Source organism: Ostrinia furnacalis, unplaced genomic scaffold (genome assembly GCF_004193835.3).
Source record: "Ostrinia furnacalis isolate ACB-3 unplaced genomic scaffold, ASM419383v2 OfSCF0526, whole genome shotgun sequence".
Taxonomy (NCBI): Eukaryota; Metazoa; Arthropoda; class Insecta; order Lepidoptera; family Crambidae; genus Ostrinia; species Ostrinia furnacalis.
In genome coordinates, this window is record NW_021130765.1 from 602,498 (window position 1) to 628,518 (window position 26,021).

General features: G+C 36.0%; 1 protein-coding gene across 3 annotated transcripts in view; it reads left to right on the forward strand.

Moving 5' to 3' along the window:
• Nucleotides 1-26,021, forward strand: part of LOC114366076 (vegetative cell wall protein gp1-like) — a 139,045-nt gene that overhangs the window by 44,076 nt on the left and 68,948 nt on the right. Inside the window, exon 1 of one of the 3 annotated variants that reach the window (XM_028322854.1) lies at nt 3,281-3,569. The exons of 1 other annotated variant lie outside the window; for it this stretch is intronic. In XM_028322854.1, the coding sequence (XP_028178655.1) occupies nt 3,527-3,569 (43 nt within the window). In that variant the 5' untranslated portion in view covers nt 3,281-3,526. Of the gene's footprint in view, nt 1-3,280; nt 3,570-26,021 lie in introns of those variants that run through there. One more of the 3 variants, XM_028322857.1, reaches the window with a different exon arrangement.

The window sequence follows — 26,021 nt, forward strand, 5'->3', positions numbered from 1 at the left end:
TTGTTTTCAATGTTTTCAGAAACGATCAATGTTATTTTGAGTTTCACAGCCCTATTTCATCCACCATTCAAAAGAATCTTCTTGTTTTAGTCTGCTTTGTATTAATTACGACTTTTGTTTTTGTAATAAATCGTCACGGACATGTATATTGTAATGTATTTTTACTTGATTGAAGTCGTTAGTTTATTTTGAGGATTAAAATGGCCGATTAAAGTTCTTTTTTGTCTTTTGGGACGTTCAACCTTGAAATCAGTTTTTTCCATGGGATGGCTTAATAGTCTTAATACCAGACAGTTGTCCGCCTCAAACAATACAACTGTGACAGTAAATGATTATTTCTTTTTGTTTCTTGACAAATAGCTCGGTTCCATGAAGCTCAGTCAACTTAGGCAAATACGTTTTGAAAAATTGCGAGAGTAACTCAGTCTATTCAATATTGTTAGACAATTATTTGCCTTATTATATATGAAAAATGATTGTGGGAAGCGCCTGTTAGAATTTTTTGACATATTCAGGTGACTGTGCCAAGATCTTGTATGTCTACTGTTTTTTCGAGTATATGCGCTAGACGACATGAAATGGAGTACCGCAGTGATATCGTTTATCCCACTTAAAAGCGTCTAGATAAAAATTACACTCGGATATTTTGTGATAAAATTCATATGTTCAATGTTTTGAAACCTGAAACGTTGTTAGATTGTTGTGTAGTTCGTTGTATTCTTAGCATTTCTTTTAATTGTTTTGTATTACAAAACTAAAATAGACAGACGCCGTCTAATTATACAAACTAATTTGGCATCGTTCCTTTTCGTTAATCGTTGAAGATTTCTTTGTTAATACCCACAATGTCTTTTTTAGTTTCAAGGTCGCGTTACTACACTTGCTTTTTCTTTTTTGTGGATATAATTTATGCTTCTCGTTCCTGCCCACGCGGGTTTCGACATTATTAGGGCCTTAAGCCATAACGCGGATTCGTCATGTCTGGTGGAACGGCTTTACATACGTCGATTTTCTCGAAAATATTTGGGAATAATGTCGGTAATTTATATTTTGGAATGTGTCCTTCTGCATTCCCTTAAACAAATGGATTACCAACCACATACCTCTAGAATATAATGGAAATGAAATTCAATCAAAGTTGTCTAGTAAAATAACTGAAACTATAGTCACTGATTGACCATTTAAGTTATACATTCCTCATTAATTTCTGTATAGGTAATAGGTACATATAGGTATCTCAACTTTTTTGTACGTCATTTACTTAGTCTTTTGTGTTTAAAGTTGATTGAACTCGATTAGTGGTTAGTTGAGCATCTGATTCATCTAACGCTTTGATTCAGAAAGTCGTTGTGTGTAAAACACACTTTTCGACCCTGGTCAGTTTCTGTTGTAGGCGTAGTTACACATATTACATTACTGACCTTAGCTATTACATTATTTTTTATTGTTTGTATACCGGTTTTCATGTAAATCGTCATTTGAACTTGCCATGACATTTTTATTGGTACCTTTCATGGAGGTTTTATTGGTTGAACCTTGACTTCCATAAAATTCTTAATATTTAGGTACGTTCTTAAGTTACACGAACCCTTTGTATTATTTATGCTAATCATTATGATAACTATCCCATTTGTCAAAGGAGACTATCACATAGATGAAGAAATTTCAAATTTTTCATTTTCTTCAGTGGTGTGCCTATTCTTAAATTATCTTTTTGCCTTTCATGTGAAAAGTGACTATCCTTAAAATTTCAACTTTTTATTTCTTACATGTCATTGTCCCTTCTGTCCTATATTACTAACTGTACGGTGCACTACATTCCACGTGGCCAGTCCATCGTGCTCATAGTAATTGCCGGCAGATAGTTACGCAAAACAGATTGATCCTTAAATTATCTTTTTGCCTTTCATGTGAAAAGTGACTATCCTTAAAATTTCAACTTTTTTATTTTTTATTTCTTACATCTAATTGTCCCTTCTGTCCTATATTACTAACTGTACGGTGCACTACATTCCACGTGGCCAGTCCATCGTGCTCATAGTAATTGCTGGTAGATAGTTACGCAAAACAGATTGATGATAACGATCCGCCGTATCCCGTTACTACGATTTGGCCACCGTCCGTCATTCGGGTCAGTCACCTTCGTAGGGTGCCCAGGCAGTCCAGGCCGAGGCTTAGAGTTCAACGATACTGCCTAACTGGTTTGCTAGGCTTTTGTTGTGTTATCTGAGATATTATTTCAATCTAGGAGCCTTTTAATGGCTCTGGATTTTGAATGTTATATTTTGTATTTATGGAGAACTACACGCATTTTTAAAACAAGTAAAACGGGGACTCCATTGTCGTCATGAAAATTATTCAGTTTCAAAGTATTGAAATTCTACAAAAAAGGTTTTGCTTGATCATGCTTCTTCTTCTATCATGTGGTCTGCAATAAATGTAGTCATAAACCTGATGTAGATTTTATTAATTTATTTATTATTACATTATTTAGCCGTTACATCTTTGATTTAAATAGTGCCTTAAATCCTCTTGAGGTTTGTCCAGACAATTATGATCGGCCATAAGCGTTTGACATTGTTAAATTCTAAAACTTTTATATGGCGACCCTACCATCGATACTTAAAGTCATTCCTCGTTTGTATCTTCATTTGATATCGATTATCGCAGTCCATCGATTGATCGGTCGATAGGTTTATTGCGATCCGGAATTCGTAAAGTTATGTGCACTTGCGTGCCGGTATGCCGTTTGGTTTGTCCTCTAGAAGGTTGCAATTATGGGTTGTTAGTTCGAAGTACAGAGAGCACATCAAGTTAATCACTGACATTTATCTATTTGTAATAGATCTTATTTTGCAATAAAAATGTATAGTCTGAGTTGCTGTTGACTGTACTTGTAGATGCCGTGTTTTCTATCCCTAGAATGTTGTTTTTGAATTTCTTTTTTACTTGAAGAATTTTACAAGAATTCTACTCAAGTTGACGCTGTTTAGAAGGTTTTCTAATAATTACCCTTAATTATCGGAGTGTGACAATAATTATGCATTCATCAGTGCATTCATTAGATTCTAACGAGACGTTTTTAAAATGCGTTTTTGCAATTTTCTTTTTTACTCCTGTTTTGTCATTCGTTATTAGATAAAATATTTTAGTGTTAACTGAAGAGCTTATTGAGACTATGAAAATTAGTCTAAATAATTAAAAGTTTGAAAACGTAATAACTACCTACAGATTTAAAGATTACCCAGACGGCATGAATTTAAATTAGGTAAATGGTGCAAAAGTGTCATTAAAAACATTAAATTAATTTATGAGACTGGCAATGTGTCTCAGCTTTTATTACAACATTTAGAAGCTTACAAAATAATTAGTGATCTACCAAACAGAGTCATCAAAATCAAAGTGTAATCAACGGGAACATCTGATTATTGTCGATAATGTAGCCATTGTTCGCGTTGATTAGTTCACAGTTTCAATGTGTAGTGTTAGTTAGTGTTCATTAAAGTGTGGAACGCAAGCTAGCAAGATGATGCAAGGATTGCTGGACTCGCTGTACAGGATCTATACAGGTTAGTAAACATTTAATTGAATGATACTTAACTAAGTTTTTGTATTATGAGATTTTCGGGATAATTTATTCAGACTAGTATATTCTTGACACAGATCTTGAGCGCTTGACCAAAACTTCTTGATGCTCAAGATTCTGTGTCATTCGTGAGTATACTTACGTTACAGTGGCTCTTTTATGATAGGCGACTGATAACAGGTCCTGTAGGGGAAAAACTGCTATCATACGACAAAGTATACTTTTGGACCCGTATTAAGTATGAAACGACACCCAATTATGAACTACACTTAAGCAGAAAATCTGTCTGTTATATTAAAACTAAAATCTAAGGTTGAGTTTAAAATTTTAAATCGAGTTTTAAGAGTCATTTCGGAATAGGAACCCAAAAATCAGATATTACCTACCAAAAATCGTAAGTATTTTATCCTTTACGGATTGGTTTAAGACCGAAACAGTAATACATTGTAAGTAATTTGCATTCGCAAGTTAAAAGTTCAAATAGCCTTTTGGTAATATATTTTATCCTCTTTAAAGCACACTTAGGTTCGCTATAAATGGTAATAACGTTATTAAAAAGCAGCCATTGTGCCTTGACCTTTAGTGCATATTATAACAAGAGACTAAGGTTCAATCTGCATATCAATCGAGTACAGTAGAATCGATCCTATCGTATCGATAATATAATTAATTACAAGTATCGGTTCTTATACTTTAGGATTCCTTAAGAAAATGTGTCCAGTTTCTATTCAGTTTTCTTTATTTCTTCAGGCGGCTTATTCTATCCTTTCTACATTACAGATGGAAAATAGTATTATCCTTATGGAATTTATTTAATCTGCTAATTTAACTGCTATGTATATGCTACCCATATTTAAGTTTTCCAATCACGTTTTCTTTTAATTGATTGTATGGTAATATGGTTATTTTGATTTTCAACATTGTTACACGAGCCTTTATTTCCTTTAAAAACTATTAAGTACAATATTGCAAGAAAGTTTTTTCAAATTCTATTTGCAGAACCCCCGCGATGAGCTTAGTAACGCAACCAATTTTCGGCTCTAAAGTTCATGAAACTTCGTCAAGGAACGGTCACGACCGCTTCAAACCAGTTTTCTTAGGGGCGGAGCTCCAATGAATTAACTTTTAGTTAGCAATTTGCCGTTTTTTTAACCGCAGCCCAACAAAATGAGCCTTTGTAATGGGGACTCTGACCTCGCCATTATAGCATAGACGTACCTACTCTCACATTTTGCGTTATTAGTTTTGGAAATTTAATCGCCTTTCGACCATGACTCTGAGATTATTATCAAATACGCCCCAAACTTCATATTATGTATTACCATTACGGTAAACTATTTTTGTTTTATACATATTATTTTTCTATTGCGAGAAACATATTGAAAGCGGTTAAGGTTAGGGCATGAATATCGGAATCTCGGAATCTCGTAATATCGGAATCTCGGACTGCGAGATCCGATATTTCAATTCCGATATTGAGCGACCCAATATCGTAATATCGGAATCAGATAAAAGTTTTAATTGAGATTTTAAACAAAACTCGCCACAACCTGCCACAAAGCCCAAAGTACATGATAGACAAGGTGAACCGACGACCTCATAAAGGTAGCAGGAAGGCGCTGGATGCAGGCCGCCACCAACCGGCCATTGTGAAAATCAGCATCGGAGCCTGTGTTCAGCAGTGGACGTCCTATGGCTGACATATGGCTGGCTCGTGGTTTTGTGAGTTGTACATCGATAATCAAAAAGGAACAAATTACAAGCATATTCAAGTTTTTTACCGCTCTACAATTTTTGTAACACGTGATTTGAATGACTCTAAAATTCGTTCCGCCAACATAAAACAGGGTAATATAATGAAGGAGTAAAATTTTGTATAATATGATACCTGTGATTTTACAAAACACTTTAATTATGTGCTAGTCCATATAGGCTCATTATCAGTGACCATTCATTATCAGGTGATCCGTCTGCTCGTTTGCCTCTTGTCATACATGCCCATAACGTAAAAATGGTTTTAAAATACTTCAATTTTATGAAGTGCTGTTTTGTACCAAATTAAAGATTTTGATTAAAATCATTATTTTATTGTAAACAATCCAGAATTCTTACGAATATAAACAAATATTAATTTTATAGCACATGAACTCAATTCCGATATTAATATCGGAATTCCGATATTGAGATCTAATATCGGAATCCAATATCGGAATTGAAAACCTTCCGATATTACATGCCCTAGTTAAGGTTAGGTACCATAAGTCAACAGTAGGTACATCAACTTATCATTTAATCTCAAATTGAACTTAATGTCAATAGGTCGATATGCATTTGCAATGAAAGCCATGGTGTTTTTTCTTAAAAGAAATCCTGTTTTTAAACTTATTTGAGGACTTTACCCTTTATGAGGACGTTCAAGATCGTAAACCTACCTGATATTTACAATCTCATTTATCGCTATCCCTATCAGCTACTGGACAGTGGACACTAGTTAAAACGAATTGCTAAAAATACAATTCTCTGCAGTTTCATTACAAGTTTTACGTTTAATGTGCCCAATAAATATGTAGGTATTAGTTAATATTATGAGTGCCATTCGACTACGAATATCCATTACCATTAAATACAGTAAAAACTTACGTTCTCGACTAGTAGTAAGGTTGGGCAACTAATGAATCCATTATCACGATTACAATCGACAACATTGGATATCATTGCAGTTTCTTAATGTTTAATAGATACATGCACGATTATCGCTGCGATCTGCTGAATTAACCTATAGTTCAAGGTCAGTGCCAATGCTAAACGCATATCGATATTAGATCTCTAATCGATTCATAGTTGTGTTGGAGATTCTTAGAACATTAATCATTCGTCGAGCAATCTTTTATGCAACTAGATTTTTTCTGCTGCTTTGTTGAACTACGTCTAAAAACTCGGTATTCATAGGCTGAGTTGCACCACCTAACTTTGACCGTAACTTTAATGATAACCAGTGTTTTTTGTGTGGAGTTTGACAAGATTTTGACGTTTGTCAAAGTTAAAGTAAGATGGTGCAACCCAGCTTAAGTCTGATTTATTTAGGCCTGCTCGAATCGATTTAACCTATTATGTTCGGTTAAATTGTAAAGGTGACCCCATTTCTTAAACTTTTTGTTACAATCGCCAATCGCCTCATTTTCACAAACTTTGGAATTCGCCGCGCATCCTTCCTCGTGGGCGCTAAGAAATCGCCTTTCGATGCGTGTTCCAAACCGGCTCATGTTTTGTTATCTTTCTCAAAGATAGTGGGTGTTTTGAGAGATTTTGTGCCGTATGTTATTAAAGATAGCCCATTTTCGCACACCTTCATTGCCTGAAACTTATTCTATTCTGTTACAAAATTTACTTAACTGTCAGTTCTTCTAGAAATCGTAGTTTGTAGTTCGATGCAGGTGGTCGTGAGCGAGCCTGCAAGGTCGATGCGGGATCGCTTATCGCTTTGTACACTCAAATGCTAAAATATGTGCATAATTTAAATTCAATAGCTTTTTACAATTCCCACAGAACTGATTTGAAATTTTCAATAATTTATCAATCAAAGACAGATTTGATGATAGAAAATAAAATTATTAAATAATCAAATTAGGTTTCTTGGGCGTCCTAACTCATTGAACCCATCAGTGACTCTATCGAGTCTATCAAAATCTAATCAAAATCAAAATTATCTTTATTTGTAAGACTAATGCCCGTTTTCACCATCAATCCCTAATATTGAAGTGACCCCTATGTAAACGAAACTCATGAAAATTCCTGTTATTTGTTACTATTAGGGGTCACTTAAAAATAAGGGATTGATAGTGAAAACGGGCATAATTAAATGATCAATTGCCGAATTGTCCGCACTCCGTATTTATCGACCAGATACGACAAGATATAAAAGCTTCTAGCCTCACCTATAAATTTGATGTTTTCCTTCAGTAACTTATGGGTTTCGATTTCGCATATTTTAAGAAAAAATCACATACAGGATTAGCTCATGTATTCGCACTAGACTGTACTTCTTGTCGCCTGCACTAACAGAGCGCACGAGTCGCACTCTGCTGACACGCCTCTCGGGCGTTTAACGCAATGTGGTGACACGTTGACGACATTAATAGATGGACTGATGGACATCAACTTGTTTTAACAACAACTACATTATAAACATAGGTACCTACTTATTATTTCGCGAAGTTGTAAAATCTTGTAAGAATCAAGGGCGTTTGATGTAAAAGCAATGTAATCTCCAGTTTTATGTATGAGCACTTTTCTTAGAATCATACCACGAAACAAATTCATATTAAATTGGCACTTACAGCTGATCAAGCGATCAGTTTGCTAAAATGCTTTAATTAACGATTCGTCATCATCATTTACAGCCAATGACATTTCACTGCCTCTTAAAAAAACGCCACAGAGCACGATCTCCTTCTTATGTCATCCTTTAGCCTGTGGATTCTAGATTTTACTATGTTTGTTGAAAAATTAAAAATAATGTTGAACAACCACTAAAATACATTGTTCTTAAGTTTTGATAGTTTCATATACCTAAGATAATTACATTCATAGTGCAGTAATATACATGATTCTATATTTACTAAACTGTACCATATTTATTTGTGTGGTTTCTCTACACTCCAACATCTCACGCAAGGTTGCCCTGCTATTGTATTTTTAACTTAAAACCATACAATTTAGCACGGCTTATGATTCTAAGAATTGTAGTAGGAATTGGTTTGGCATGCGTGTTAAATGTGTTAATCGAATTTTCCATACAGAATTGCATTTTATTTTTTTATAATAATGACTTGGTGCAAATGTCAAGAGCACGTGTGTTTTGGTGGTTGCCCTTAAGGTGGTTGCACTTACATATTATTGTTTAAATGCTTTTGCAATCGTGTAGGTTCAATTCGTGACTAAGGAATAATTATAAAGATCGTTACTTGTTATGTTATTTCAATTAACATTTACGAATGAACGTTTCAACATAAGTAATAAAAATATGTTCTATAGTTTTCAATTTATAACAAACTTATTCTAAAGATAAAAGTAACTTGGACAAAAATAGACCTAATAGGTATTTTATTCCGAATATATTAGTAGCAGCAATTGTCCAGCAGTGGAAGTCTTTCGGCTGAAACGAACGAACGAACGATATTAGTATGATTATTAATATGATTTCGCTAACCATGCAATTAAACACGATTTTCTCTTGGGTGCTGTGATTCATTCAATAAAATCCTTCAGAAGGTTTTGTCTTCAAGTATCACGCTTAACATTGTAGGAACTGTATTTTAATTGTTATTATTCAATAAATTGTCATTAAGCCTAATTAAAGGTTGATAAGTATTAAATAAAAACGCATAAACATAATCGGGTCGTGGCATTTTCGATGCCTTGTCAATAATAATAATTTCCGAAGGTTAACAAAGGTAAGACAAAAGGAAACGTATCTTTAATTGGTATCAGAGGTCACTCCTTTCATGTTTTAATATTGCGAAATAATAGTTGTATTATAAACATTCATTGTAATTCATAGAATGGTCTGGAATATGTTTAATACTCTTCCGCGATTAGACTTCCTAAAATGTGACGTTACATTTGTTGCGTTTTATTCTTCCAGGAACATGCGGCAGTTCTTTGCTCTATGTATTTTAGTTCACACTCGTACGCAACTATAGTTGTTGATAATTTAATAAAACATGTAAACCGTCACTTCATGTCTATGGTTTCAGACTTCGAATACTTTAACCGTTTTAAGTTATGACGCCTTATTTGTCGCCGATTCTCGTTAAATCTAGAAAAGCGCATACAGTTAAAACCGATAAGAATTTACAACTATTTACAAGTGATAAGAAGTTTAAACTCCTCGGAATTATCGTTCACTTATCGATTTTGTAATATCCAATGCATTTTATCGATAAACGATAAAAAAGAAACGACTTTAGGCGCTTATCGGCTGCGCGTGATCACATAACTTTTATTCTCAAATATCTCCGTCTTGTTTGCTCTTTTTAGGTGTGAAAGAGACAGTCTCGAAGGATCAATGTCTACAAATAATAGTAAAGTCCGGTAATGGTCGATTCACGCGTCAATTGGCTTTATGGGATCGACTAAAAGCATAATGTGGGGTCTTTTAAAAGTATCTTTTATGTAAATCCCTCTTTAAGTAAATGTTTAAGTGCCCTTTATAAGTACATCGTAAGGAGCTTATTCATGACACGGGAATAAATGCCTTATTGTTTCTCTTTGTTATGAAAATTAGGAATTAGATAAGTTCCTAAACAAATGCCTGCACAAATCTTTACCGTGACTTACTTCACTCATTGTGTATGCTTTGGTACTAAGCGTTACAAATTGTGAATTTATGAATAGCTCTAATACCTACCTACGTACAGGTGCTGATATTTATTTCATTGTTTCAGAAAAACGCCAAGACAAACACAAATATTTGTTAAAGTTTTCATAATTATGTTTCTTTAATATATGTTTCTATTATAGTAGACCGCATGTCTTGAATATAAGATGAATTTTTATGAAGGCAGTATCGCAAGTTTTTATTGTGTTTTCTTAGGATTTTTATGGCCTGCATTGTGTACTAATAATACCTAAGTCCTTCGGTCACTAAACGATAAGATAGCATCCATTGTTCAAGATAACGTTACCAAGATATATTTCGAGAACTTTCTTCCTTATATTTATTTAATTCCCTTTTGGTTCGTTTGTTTAATCAAGTAGTTGCTGCCCAGAGCTGGTGTAAACAAACCTAATCTATTTCCAATTGAGATAAAGCAGATAATTGCGTGAGTAGCAGGTGGGGGCGTCAATCAAGATTCAACCACTGATAGTGCCTTACGAGCTGCATTACGCTGCTTTAATGAGACCGATTCAGCTTAATTAGTTGTAATGTAGGTTGTTTGAATATAAGATATTAGTTGAAATTAAGAAGGACTGTCTTCAAGTTAGAAATTACACTCGCGAGCAAAAGTATGGAATCACTTAGGGGCCATCCATAAAGTACGTCACACGAATTTCATGATTTTTTGACCCCCCCTCCGTCCTTGTCACAGGTGGTCACATTTCTGAGACCCCCCCCTCCCTAGTGTGACGTCACATGTTTTGCAATTTCACATCGAAAAATTATTAAATTAACAGCAGTTCCGAAATTAGTTTTATTTCCATTTAAATTAAGTTTTTTTTTTTATGAAATCAACATTATATCAAATATTTGAAACAATTGAAATGTGATGTCACGAAACTTAGGACCCCTCCCACCCCTTGTCACACCATGTCACATTTTGTCAACCCCCTCCCCCCCTCTTTACGTGTGACGTACTTTATGGATGACCCCTTACATGAAATTGTTTCCACGCGATCTTGTGTGTTGTAATGTAGGTTGTTACTAACAAATTCGTTAGTACACAAGATCGCGTGGAAACAATTTCATGTAAGTGATTCCATACTTTTGCTCGCGAGTTTACTTATCTCTGTTTATGAACGAAATCTTCTGAAAACCTTTAACTTTTTAATCACTTACCGTTAGGTGATCCATCTGCCCGTTTGCCTCCTTTCCCATAAAAAAATGTAGAGCTTAAAATTCATTTGGACTTATGCACTACATAAGTAAAGCTCTTAAAGCTACCAAAGTAAAGCTTTTAAAGCTACCAGCGTGCGTCCCTTAAAAATAAACTACATAAGTACAGATTTTTATCTGTTTCTATAAAGAAGATAAACATTAAAATAGCAAAACTAAATGAATATTGTTTATGACAAATACAACTATACGACTCACCGAACATAAACCATTTGGCCCAGCAGAGTAGTAACAAAACGCAATTCACCATTGTAATAGACTTGTGAGTGCTTACGGCCACATCAATTGCACGGCTATGGGGCTATTACATCGCCATAAAAACCGTATTACCCCTTATTAGATCTCTTATCAAGCTTGATTCATGCTAAAAAGTGAACGAAAAGCTATAGAAACCACACTGAAACTAACGCAATAGCTGTTTTCCTTGTATTTTTGTTTGCACAGTGACAAAAAGTATGGAAGAAAATAATTATCAAATTCATCTACGTTTATGAAGGATATAACGCTTGTAACATATAAATATTCTTCGCGGTGGTAGTGAGTGAGGTTCGAGTTGTCACAGTGACATTTCAATTTGTACGTCCCACCTGGAAATCGAATCTAGGACCTGTGAAACAAGACAGTTGAACTCTATTAGGTACACTACGAACCAACTACGAACTACATCTACGTGAGATTAAATGTAAACCATTGCCCCATTTATTAAGTTGTAATCGCGTTAAACTTACACTTACTTTTGAAGTAGGTACTAAGTGTGTGCCACGTTGGTCACCGATTCTCCGTATTTCCTTTTCTGTGTTTGTATCGTTCATTGATCCTAACACATGAACATACAGGGACTCTTTGAATATTTATCTTTTATTCCGTTCGTAAGAAATACGTCGTTCAGGCAGTAAAGGAGATAAAAAATATAAAGATATTATTGCGAGTACGAACGTCAGTTATAAAGCCATTTATCACGGAATGTCAGTGAACTTTTGTGAATAGGAACTGGCTTATTATTAGCATAATAGAGGCGGATTCAGATGGTGCACTCCTTAATGGGAAAATACGTCACCCACACACGCATACCTAAGCCTTGCGAAATGCAGTCTCAGGGAATCTAAGACATGTCTGCATTGTCTTTTGAGCATATGCATTTTGCATGAGAAATCACTCAGTACCTATTTATTAATCATCATCGTCAACTGTCTTCGAAGGATACTTAGAAAACATAGAGCGCCACGTAGAGAAAAATGTAGTGCTCGAAGCGTACAGAGAAACACACATAATATAGTCTACAACTAAAATGGTGCAGCTAAAACTACCGCGCACAATCTATCCATTCAAACATCAGCTCGAAGCGCCGGCAATCATCTGCCGCGATATCACCAATTTATCGAACGCGCCACACAATGCAGGCAATCAGAGCAACAAAGATCGCCGTGTCAGAAGAACGGCAACGGCAATTGTTGGCAACGGGCGGGGCATTCCTTCACGCGTGAGCCCCGGGCGCTGGCTGCTTTGACAGCGAAATAACGTAAAAAGTATCTACAACCTCCGTAAATTGTAGATCGGTTAAAAGAATTCTGTAGGTTTAGTTTATGACCGTGTTGGGCTGTTTATCCGCAGACTAGTTATGGGTTAAATATGGAAATTGGACGTGCTCTATTGAGATGCATGGGTCAAATTGATTGATAGCAATAAATTAATATGCTTAAACACAATTTAAATACAAGTTGTAGGAAATAGAACGTAAGGTCAAAGATAACAAATAAACTTCCATTATTTTACTGGATTGGCTCTCTGCTACAGTAGATTCCTCTTACCTCCAAGACCCTTCAGAACTCAGATCATTTTGTAGTAAATTAATTAGTTGAGTCGCCGAATTCCTACTGATAATTCAAAATGGATTAACTAATATTGTTTAGTCTAAAAGAAGTATCCCATCAAAAACAATACTTGTCAAAAAAACCAAGTCTCGCAACTCAGTTGTTCTACGGTAAAAAGTTGTGAGATCCATGTAATACCAAGTCCAGGCCAGGAAATCTTTAACGTTTTACATAAATTATTGACTTGGCCATCGCACTAAATAATTTAATTTACACGTGTTTTCATGCGATGGCCAAGTCAATATATTTATGTAAAACGTTAAAGATTTCCTGGCCTGGACTTGGTATTACATGGATCTCACAACTTTTTACCGTAGAACAACTGAGTTGCGAGACTTGGTTTTTTTGACAAGTATTGTTTTTGATGGGATCTCATTTCTTTTTGTATTTTGTAGACAGCAGTTATGTATCTAGAAAACTGGACCGAAATTGAAAAATTTTACTCGACTTGGCGGTTGCACTACCGTGCCCCCAAATCTCATTTCTTTTTGTATTTTGTAGACAGCAGTTATGTATCTAGAAAACTGGACCGAAATTGAAAAATTTTACTCGACTTGGCGGTTGCACTACCGTGCCCCCAAATATTTTAGTTTTTCCTTGATTCATACACCAAACACTACTTATATTCCAAATTTGAAGCTTCTAGGTCTGCTAGAAGTACCTTAGAATTTTGATGATCGGTGAGTCAGTCAGTGAGTCAGTGAGTCAGTGAGTCAGTGAGTCAGTGAGTCAGTGAGTGACAAAATTAAGTAACTTTGACCCGTTATAATTCTTAAACTACTGGTTCAAATTGAATGAAATTTTAAATATACCGTGTCTTTACAATGCCTGCATAGCTAATGAAAATTCAGCCTTCTAGTTTTATCCACAACGAAGTTACAGGCAGTCGAAAATGGCCTGAATTGCTTCGAGAAAAGGATGGTACGGCCGTGCCGCTTTTTTGCTCGACTTGGTGGGGGCACTGCCGTGCCCCCAGATTTAAATGGACATGTTTTAGTTTCTTATTTATCATGACTTGCATCGCACGAAGGATGCTCATTTCCGTAGGAGTAATATTCTTTTGTTCTGATATTCTTGTTTGGGATGATTTATTCTCATCAGAAATATAGACTGATGCGAAATCTTGCGTGGGCCCTGCACTCGTCACAACACAAGGTAGTGGCCATGCCAGATGTAACCATTAAAATATGATGACGTAGCACAACAGAATTAGGACCAGTGAGTCTAGATTTTGTAGGACGTCCACCCACAAGGTGTACCAACTAACGACCTCATAAAGGGAAGGAGCTGGATGCTGGCCGCTACCAACCGGGCAATACGGAAATCACTGGGGGAGACCTATGTTTAGCAGTAGACGTACTGTAGCTGAATTATGATGATAATGATGAGTCTAGATTTACTGACAATAAGATGGCTAGTTTGACTAAAAAAATCGTGGGAAGTTTAAGCCATTTACTGCGAATTAGCGGTTATGTTTTGATGATATGATAATACTGTGGTTGCACTTCGAAGTTGTATGCTGGTATGATCGCTCCTTTCTGCTAGTGGGCCTGTTGTATGTACATTTATTATGTCCATGGCTTAATAATAACATTATCTTCATTCGAGACGTCACTCCCACCTATTCCAAAGATTTATAGAATTCTCACAATGGGCCTTAATAAAAAACCAATGCTGTAGCCACTGGCCACTCAATTAAATGCAATGACATTTGAGGTAGTGGTAATTAGTGAACCAAGTTTCGAAAATATTTAATTGTATTATGACTTCGGCTTTATTGGGTTTGTTATGTAAGACGAACGGTACTTGCAGTTTTGTTTAAAATTTCGTAAGACTGCAGTGACGCTGCTAAAATTGCTTGAAATTGCAGTAAAATAGTAGACCACGATCTGGGTATTGCTGATACATAATTTACGGCCCAAAGTACAGTCATTATCTAAAATGTTTACAGAAAATTAGAGATGAAACGGATAGTGGTTTGGCCGGATACCGGATACCGGATATCCGGCCAGCTGCTAGGCCGGATAGCCGGATATCCGGCGGCCGGATAGCCGGATATCCGGCGGCCGGATAGTTGGCCCATTGTCTCGTTGCATGTCGTGACAAGTTTAGCGCCGCGCAGGTGCTTTGAACGCGATCAGTGGGTCTATTAGTAGACAAGACTAGTCACACTTTTCGAAAATCGAATCAGTCCGAATAGAAAGTCATATTTTGCCACTTGTCTAGGGGGCAGATCAATTCGGGCTATTTCGGTTGCCGTCGTGAGTGTGTGATTGAATAGCGAAAATTAAATTACACTCGCGAGCAAAAGTATGGCGAGCTAATTGAAAGCGTGCTTATGACCTGCCGTCAGTTTCGAGCCTGTGGCAGGCCTTTTTGGAGTCAAATTCTATTGCTTANCTCACCCCCTTCATTTCATGACCCCATTTCGGAAAATATTTTCTTATGAGATGCCTACGTCATAAAAAGAACACACCTTCCAACTTTCAGGTCTCTACGATATCCGTCAGTAATTTAGGACAAAGCATTTTTATTAGTTGTTCAAACTCTATCGTTCCAGGTATGTCATTGACAGGAGGGCGCTACTATCTTAATGGGTTATTCATTAGTAGAGATGAAACGGATAGTTGTTTGGCCGGATACCGGATATCCGGCCAGCTGCTAGGCCGGATAGCCGGATATCCGGCGGCCGGATAGCCGGATATCCGGCGGCCGGATAGTTGGCCCATTGTCTCGTTTCATGTCGTGACGAGTTTAGCGCCGCACAAGTGCTTCGAACGCGATCAGTGGGTCTATTAGTAGACAATACTAGTTACACTTTTCGAAAATCGAATCCGTCCGAATAGAATGTCAGATTTTGCCTTGTCTAGGAGGCAGATCAATTCGGGCGATTTCGGTTGCTATCGTGTGTGTGATTGAATAGCGAAAATTAGTTTACTTGCTGCGTAATCTGACTGAACTGCATGCATCATGTCATCAGACCAACAGTGAAATAAAGATCGCCTTTTTTGTTTGGCAATATTTCGACATTAACAGATATTTACTGTTTATGTATTTGTCATTAGAGTGAATAGCCCAGAAAAAGAAATTAGTTTTTTTGAAAGGTCTTAATATGGCTTTTTTGTAACTTTTTGGACTTTAAATAAAAGCCGTCATTATTATAAGCCCTTTTATTAATATTTACCTCAAAGATTAATGTATTTCATTTTATTAATAGGAAATTGGCGTAGTTTTTTTAATATCCGGTATCCGGCCGGATAGTGAGTTACTATCCGGTATCCGGCCGGATAGTAAATTTAGGCCGGATATCCGGCCTACCGGATAGTTACCGGATATCCGTTTCATCTCTATTCATTAGTCCACTTGACATTTCAGAATCGTTTGACTTTAGATACCTAAGCGATTTGATATTCGGAGTCTTTTAATGAAATCAAGTTCTGAAATAACTTGAGGTGTTGTACCCGATCAAGCTTTTCATTGCAGGACAGTTAAATAGTTTTATTATTAGTTTCTTCTCTAAGTCTTAATTTGTCAGAGTAGGTAAAGGCTCCATGAGAGCAAAATTTAGCTTTATAATAGTTTTTAATTTTTTTCTTGAAATATTTGACGCCTTGTAATCTCTTGTAATCTCTCGTTAATATAGGTCCACACAAATAAAGAATGTTTGACTTCGACTTTAATAATTATGCTCTTANAAAACACGTGCTTTTATAGGGGGTAAATAGGCCGCAATCGCGACGTATCAAACAGTTGATACATGTCTTTTTCGTTACTTCTTCACATCAGCGGGGATATCTTTTTAAATACTGGTCTGATTTAAATGAATTTGGTATTTAAAGTTAAAAGTTTAATCTTTAAAATGGTGTGACTTTTTTTTATTACTAACAAATTCGTTAGTACACAAGATCGCGTGGAAACAACTTCATGTAAGTGATTCCATACTTTTGCTCGCGAGTGTAGTTTACTTGCTGCATAATCTGACTGAACTGCATCATGATGACATCAGACCATCAGTGAAAAAAAAATTGTTTGGCAATATTTCGACTTAACAGATATTTACTATTTATGTATTCGTCATAGAGTGAATAGCCCAGAAAAAGAAATTCGTTTTTTTAAAGGCCTTAATAGGGCTTTTTCTAACTTTTTGGACTTTAAATAAAATCCGTCATTATTATAAGCAATTTTATTGATGTTTACCTCAAAGATTTAATGTATTTCATTTTATTAATAGGAAATTGTCGTAGTTTTTTAATATCCGGTATCCGGCCGGATAGTGAGTTACTATCCGGTATCCGGCCGGATAGTAAATTTAGGCCGGATATCCGGCCTACCGGATAGTTACCGGATATCCGTTTCATCTCTACAGAAAATATCTTTGTTCTGAAAAATTATAGTCGCTTAAGTACCCCTACATAGTATTTTAAGGCACTAAACTTTTATTAGTTCGATGATCAGGTGTAAAGTAAATAAAACTTATCGAAATTCCCATCGACACTAATCATCACCATTCTCGGTTTGATTGCCCAATATTTTAGATGTTTCTGACAATGTAGACTCTACATCTCCATTCACCGTCTGTTTGTTCCACCATAAGATTGATCACCTAAGCATTATCTGTACAAATAAACGGCCCCGTGAGAGGACATTTAGTTTAATGAGATCTCGTGAGAACGACCATACAAATGCATTCATCCGGTGCGCAGTCGCAGCCTTGACTCCGCTGTGAATAACACCTGTGCCCTTATTAACTTTCTTTGAGTTGTCACGATTGTCTGGCTGGTCTAGAGTTGCGTCTACTACTATGTTTAATGTGAAGCTGGAACTTGATATTTCGTTTACATTACTGCGATCTGATACATTTTTCTCAGCGAGACAGTTTGATTATCAGATTTTTGGAGATAAAGGTACAATGTAATCTATAGATAGATACTCAAGAACATATCGAAAAAGAGTGACTTTTTTGGCATCAAATTCCACTTTTAACTTACAAAAGTATTACCAGAACCAGAAAAACTCAGCAATTTTAATGTCATTCGATCACATTACACAAATACAAACCAGAAAACAATTTAAGCCTTACAATTTTTGTACCTATAAAGTTATTTAACCTGCTTTTTTAAAACGATACGCTAATCATTTAAATCCGCTGACGAACTCAAAAATGCCAACAATTGAATAAAATGTCAGTAACCATATCCGTGTCAAATCGCTTGATTGCAGCTGATTGCAGCGAGGATTTAACTTGGATTTAAAGATACCATTATCCTTCAAGTGTACCGAAACTTAATTTAAGATTTAAACCAAATAAAGCCTCATTGGGTCTTTTGTTTTTGTTCCAGGTAATTACGCAGTCAGAAGTTAACGAAGAACTGTGATTGATGGTGGCAACACCAAACTGACGGACAGACAAATAGATGTTCATGCGTAATTTGTACTAATTTCGGTGAGTTTGCTTTATTTTTAGACGAATTATGCATCATGTAGAAGAATTTTTGACTATTTGAAAAATAGGATGGTTTTAACTGAACTTTACGATATAAATTCAGTCAGGCTTTGTTATTTCTTTCTTTCCTTATTTCATCAGTCCTTTATTACACTATCGTGGTCACTAGGCTGTTCATAAAATTTGTCTTTAGACTTGATTTTCATTTCGCTGACAATGATTTTTTTCTCCTGCTCTGCACAGAAATTGAATATTTTGTTTCGGCGTTCGGCATTCAAAATATTCAATACACTGGTAGGGTAATATAAAAAAAAAACAAATAAACTGCTTGCAAAAGAACTTATACCACTTCATAAGTAAAAACAGACATGACAAATGTTCCAACACGAATCGAATCACACGCACATTGAACAGATTGTTGGCGTGCATTAGCGTTAAGAACAAGGTCAGGAACATGTTTTGTTTTGTTGCTTGCTTTGCTTGTTAAAGTGCGTGTACACTTCCAGTTACAGATAATTATGGGATTTTAATATTCTCCTGCAAAGTTAAATACATTACTCCTTATTATACCACGCGTACAGAAGAAATTAAAGTATTTAAACAGGATACAAAATTCAAGTGGAACAAAATAACTAAATAACACAAAAGCACAATTTATTCATGTTTATAATAAAAAGTCAAAAACTATTAAAGCTGTACCGTAGCATAGAAAGTCTGTACCATCGGGATTATTAAATAGATTTAAGTAAAGCGTTAGATACAGCGAAAGTACAATTTACAGTAAATACTCGTAAATTAGACATGGTCTTCATAATTGTACTTTAGTTTTGTCTTGCCTTACATCTTGAATTTTATTACTTCAACAATACCAATTATCTTAAACACAGCAAGTCTGCAGCACCTTTTACCGTGACCCCGAAAGCCCTTTATGCAAGGCCCTAATCTGTTTTTAATTAGACTAACTAGAGTATTGATACATTGATTGATGGTAAGGGCGATTACAAAGCCCACTTCTGTCAGCCGGACGTACCTAACTCATTAGTTAGAGTAACGTTTGCGATAACCAAATTTGGAACGGCTCTTTTCGCGTTTTGTGGTACAAGGTCTTATATGCATAGATTTTTTATCTCATGTTTTTGTGTCGGTGTTTCATCATTGATTGCATCCGTATCAATAATAAATTGACCTTAAAGTACAATCGCATAATTTGACGGTTGACTAGCCATGGATGTTTGTATGTCTTCATTATTATTAATGTTCAAATTATCTAGCTCTGCTAGGATACTTTTCGAGTTTTAGAATTGAGATTTCCAGCTGGAGCGTGCTCATCTGCCAATAAAGTATGAACTCTTAATATTAAATTCATCCTTGCGTAGAAGATGAGCACGCTCAAGCATTGGAAATCTTAATTCAGAAATCGGAGCTCTATGTCCATTAAGGCCTATCAGCGTCTGATAATTCCTTCTTTGGAAATTGGAATTAATCAGAATCATCACCTTCGCATAGCTTTACATACGCAGTTCATCTCAAGACTTGAGATGAACTTTCAATTTCTGTGAAGGTGATGACTGAGACAGTGCCCTAGACGACGTATATCCTCATTGGCTATAAAGGCGCTGACGTTTCGTTTACAATGTTGCCTGTAGGATTGTTTACATTTCAGTCTAGACAAGAATGATTTCGTCTGAGGGATCCAAACAACAGTATTGTTTGTTTACTTGTCTGCGATCGATCTTGCTGAAATTACGATTTTAATTACGTCCAGTCATAATACACCTTGAAGTTGCGGAAATATACACGCTTCACTTTTGAATTGATGAGTTCGTGAAACTTCACTTTTAAACTGATGAGTTTAAGACATGTTATGACTGATCGAAATGCTGGGTAATCTTGTTGACTAAACATATCCCACTAACTGGAATCGATCGACTCTATTTGACGTTATCTACAGAGTTCCACGAAAAAGCTTTATCGCTTATTCTAAAAGCTTATATCAATCCGCAAATGGGGAACCACTGAAGATAGAGATTTTTTATAGCATTTTATAGTATTATTCTTCTGAATTATTTTGATATTCCCGTATTTTTCTTTCTTTTTAAATATGACTATAACCGTATATTCCTAATCTGTTTACAATAATATCAGCTCATTAAGAATGATGGGTTAGCTGATTACCATTTAATCAATAATTTGTTTCACAGCCGCATGCTAATAGACTTCGCTTAGCGAGCTGTTAACAATCCGAATGCTAAGTAACGTTAACTTATAGACAGTTACTTGTCAAGAACTTACCTGAACACAACTTGAACATAGGTTCAAACACAATGCAGCTTTGCAAATTATTCTACCTACAGTTTTCATTGTTCAAAGTATTAAGCGTGAAGAACGCTGGGTTATTTAGATGTTAGTATAACATTCAAGTACAACTAAATGGTTTACGGAAGATGAACGGACGACAGCTCATCTAACTTAATGGTACCTATGTTTAAACAGTTATAATAGGTACGATTTTACTACTAATATTTTTAGTCTTATGTGTGGACGACTGTACATGGCCTTAGCATTCTGGCCTAAGTTCTATTTCCTTTTCTTACCAAATAGTGTTAACTACTTCCTAAGAAGTCCTTATAATATATTCGTAGACATGACATTGCTATTAAAGCTTACTTAAAACCATATTCCTAATACATTCAGATAGATAATTACCAATTGCTTTGTTGGCCTGTCAGAAACGCCCAGTCAATGAAATAAATTAATGTTCAAGTAACAAAAACTCTGGACGTGATTCCATTTGTGGCAAAGCTATTTTAGTTATGGCGTAGATACTGTGTATGGATTTTTTGCATGAGTCACTTATGATCTATTTTTGAGGACAAATGGATTTCGTGTGGTTCTGCAACAACAGTCTTAGTTCGAAAGAAATAAACACAAATACACACAGAATGTCCCAAAAACATTTCATTAGATATAAAACTTGTAGAAATAATTTGATGGTAGTAAAGCAATTACAATACATCAAGAGAACACTTCATGGTGCTCCAATCAATGTTAATCCAACCTTAATAGCTCTAAACGCACCAAAATATCTCGATTACACTCAATCACAAATATAGACGTAACGTTATGTGCATATGATACTTGAAAACGGTAGCGGGGTAATGTACGTACACTCATGTCAATATTTGCCTTCCACACTGCACTGCTGTACAAACGAATTGTATCAAAAGCGTACTACACTTAAACCAAGCACAGGTGATAAAATTAGCACTTTATGTTTGTTTATATGTACATCTTTATTTGTATTACGGTCATCCACCTCAGTGTGCAACGCTGCAAACTTTTTGGAACAATCTCAACTGATTCGAAATTTATTGAAGACAGTCGTGAGAGTTCTCTGAAAAATACCACAAATCACGTCGTCGTCACATCGTTGTGATTGTGAGAGTTAATCCCGTTCGTAAGTCTTTGGATATCTTTGTACAAAGTCTGAGTCTGACTTGAACAAATGCTTTGTGAAAAGCTTTTTGGAAACCAAAAACATGTTTGACACAGTTGAGTGTTGTTATGAAATACATGGCTTTACTACGTTAAGTCGTTTTAGTCTTATAGGCATGAATATATCATGAACTGTACGTGAAATCTATCAAACGAAATAGACACACTCAAATAATTTATTTTTTTGTTGGTACATTTGTTAGCATTTCCTCTTAACATGTTGTTTACAACTGGCTTTAAACTTCTTATAGAGGATCATTCTGGTTATACGGAGAATTGCTGAGGTTACATAGAATCATTTTTTGTCCGAGTTCGACGACTTGCCGGTTGGCGTTCCGCAGGGTGCTACTTTGGTGCCATTACTATTAAATATAGTAGATGTTATACGAAATCGTAAACAGGCACAGATGGTTGTTAGTTAGTTACACGTAGTATGTAATTCATGATTCGTAATATTCAATAAAAAACACAATCAATAAGCCAATCAATTACATTAGAACTTCCTTAATTTTTAATGGTGCGGAAGATAATGATCATTAGATTTGTTATTGAGATAAGTAGATAAGTACACACGTACATCTTATTGGATTTCTAACTTAAAGTTTATCTTTTAATTTAACAAGCTACTTCTAGTTCTATGTCTTAAAGTTAGAAATTATAAATATCTTCAAAGAATCAAATTCCGAGACGCGATCGAAATGAAAATGTTCAATGTCGTCGTAACATTTTATGTTTTTATTTGGCCACACGTGATAATGGACGTGGAATTATTTGGAATGATTAATGTGCCACTCTCGCGTTTTTATCCACGATATCAGATGCCGAGGTATTGTTGGCCGAGTTAATGGAGCTTGGCCCACGAAAACGCTATTGAATTTTTTGCCCCAAACATTTTATATTCTTCGCATTGTTGAAATGGTCTCCTAGTTTTCGACTACCAGTTTTGCTTGCGTAAATATCATGTTGCCATGACGCTTTTGCGGTTTTTATTACAATCAATTCCATTTTAAAGTGTCTTATTTAACCCTTTCACTTTCGGGTTTCCCCTTCTAGATAATTGAATCTTATTTTTACTTACTTTTTAATTTTCAACTAGAAATGATACATCTCCCAAACAAATAATACTGTAATCGACGTTATTTTTATCGGAGCATGAACCATGAAATTAGTCGCAGATTGCTCAGCCTATTTGCTATTAAACTCGAACAGATAAGATCTGAAGCACATGCAGTTGAATTGGCTTTCCTCGATCCGCTATCGAAGACGCTCCGAAGAGCTGGCCGATTACCAGAGCCGATTGTTGATAGAGATTAGGTAGGCGGTCGCTTTATACGGGTTAATTCGACCGTTCGTAATTTTAGATAAAACGCCATTAGCGACCGTGATACCAAACGGTTAGACGGTTCACTTGTGGATTTTGTGTACAGTTAATTTGTTGTGAAATTATGGGTGAGTAATTGCAATAAAGGCTAAGATTAAGTGAACTTGTTCAATGAATCGATCTTGCTTGACTGGCAGAATGTAAATAACTGAACGGTGAAATTTGATCTTGAGGAAAATTTTGCAATGACCCGTTTGACATGCTCTTTTTTCTGCTATATTATCCAATATGTGGTCTTATGCAACGTCGATACACTTTTCATCATCATGGTGGACCCTACTTTAGCAAATTACTATCTTGTCTTTCTATTTAATCTAAGCGTTTGAAACTGTTCATCCATGCATGCGATGATGCAGAATGATGTTGATAATTTACCCATTAATCTGGCGCGTACGTGTGACCTAAAACGGGTAATTGGTCGCAGGACAGTTAGCCGGAATATAGAGCAGTGAGGTTATTAGGGTTTCCTCAATTTAACATTATTGCACATTATCTGGTAACCGGTTTGGTGGCACAAGTCGTAGGTGATAGCGATTGTTTATTTTGTACTTTATTTATTTATTTAGATCACGAAAGAGGTTGGTTACATTGTCAAAAACTATATCTTTACTATCGCTCATAAAGACCCTCAGTCACTTAAAACAAATTGATATTACTACGTCTTTTGCCGAGAATTAGTGTTAATGATAAATGATGTAAAGAGCGTTTTGGAGTCTTCAAAAATATATTTTTATCCACATGGAGCAACCTTTATAGAGTCATTCATTGTAACTTTGTAGAGTTAATAATATTAGTTACTTTTTCACAAAAAAAAATGCATACGAAAGCGCTTTTAGCCAACTGAATTAAAATTACACTCGCTCACTCGCCTCACTTAAGCCACCCACACCTCTCTCCGCGTGTTCGCTGTAAATTGCTCTTACTTGTCGCTCAAGTAAAGCGTAAAACGCTGTTTTTTGCTCGCTGCCTGCACACGCTGTTTGCCCAGGCTTTCGGCGCGGCTTTATGACGTCACCCGACTCCAGAAAAATGCAGCGCGCATACTTATTTCTTTCCATGGAATCTGGACTGGACGTGTCCCATTATTTATGTAGATAATATCTGAGTTGAAAGGTTAAGTGTATTCGCGAGTACATTTTGCATACGTTACCCTTGTCAATTGAAATATGCGGGCTATTCGACGTTTGCAAGTTGTGTCAAATGCCAAGTATGCGCATGATCATCCTTGCACTTTGGAGGTATTAAAGGTTATGGTTTCGATTGCCATTACAGACAGGACAAAAAGAAGCATTTTTATTTGAACGTTGAATAATTTCACTTAGTTGTTACTAACGACTCTAGGGATGAGTAATAGAGTAGGTAAATCATTACAACAAACGATATACCTAATATCTAAATCATACATCCTCTTTGGTTAAAGTGACGTAAGCACACTTAGACATGCTGAATATCAATTGGGCCGAATTGCGTGTGGCATTTCTTATCACTTATTTATCTTATTAGTCTACAAATAGCCGTTCACGTGATTTCACTTGCGGCCCTTGATTCAAAGGGTCTCTGGCTGCAGTGATCAGCTTGTCTTATTTGTTTTATACTTCACTTCAACTGCTTTAAGTTTTACGCTGGGATCGGTAAATGTTTGTAAAAGGGTTTTAAATGTTTTAGAAAAAGAAGTCGACTACTAGAGTTTTTAAACAAACAGAAGGCGGTAATAGGATGCAGAGTACAAATTGTTGATTTAAGGGATCGTTATTTGTTTTGATTGTTGAGTGCGTTAAACTGTTACAAACAAATAATATTGTTCTACTAAATTACCAAAAAATTACAATGATCGCAAAAAATATCCAAATTCATTAATCCCTAAAAACAATTTGTGATTACTCTGCGGAGAGTGGTAACTACTCTATGATTTCAATGCAATAATTCACGTAACGTAAGAGACCTACTTACTACATAATATTATCACATTATTTCCCCGCGTTTTTTTTTTTATTTATAATGCCATCATTTTTAATAGTCATGAGAGAGATAATTTTATGATTGGTACCACCGATTACCAAGCGTACGAATTCGCGGTCACAGCTCGTGTTCTACAAAACGATGCTACCTGTTCAGTTTAATACTGAATCTGTTCACTTTAAACATCTATCACGTTCACGTCAAATGCGTGCAACGTGAGCAATTCCCTTAGTTGGCTAACCCTGACGTGATGGTAGACCGCAGAGGATTGCCGCTTGCTTCGCGACCGCAGGCGTCCGTGAGTCTGCGGCTAATGAGAAATGGTAGAAGGAATTTAGGTTTCAGAGGTTGCTATTAAAGCTGTTATAAAGGCGAGTAGTAGGTACATGTAGGAGTTTAATATTATGCTTCGAAAAAATTCGAGTGGTACATAGGCATAGGAGACTTGCTTCTCTTCTTCTATCTATCATTCGTTCGTTTCAGCCGAAAGACGTCCACTGCTGGATAAAGGCCTCCCCCAAGGATTTCCACAAATACCGGTCCTGCGCCGCTCGCATCCAGGCACCTCCTCACCAGATCGTCGTTCCACCTAGTGGGAGGCCTGCCCACGCTACGTCTTTGGGCTCGTGGTCGGCACTCAAGAACTTTCCAGCCCCAGCGGCCAGCTGCAG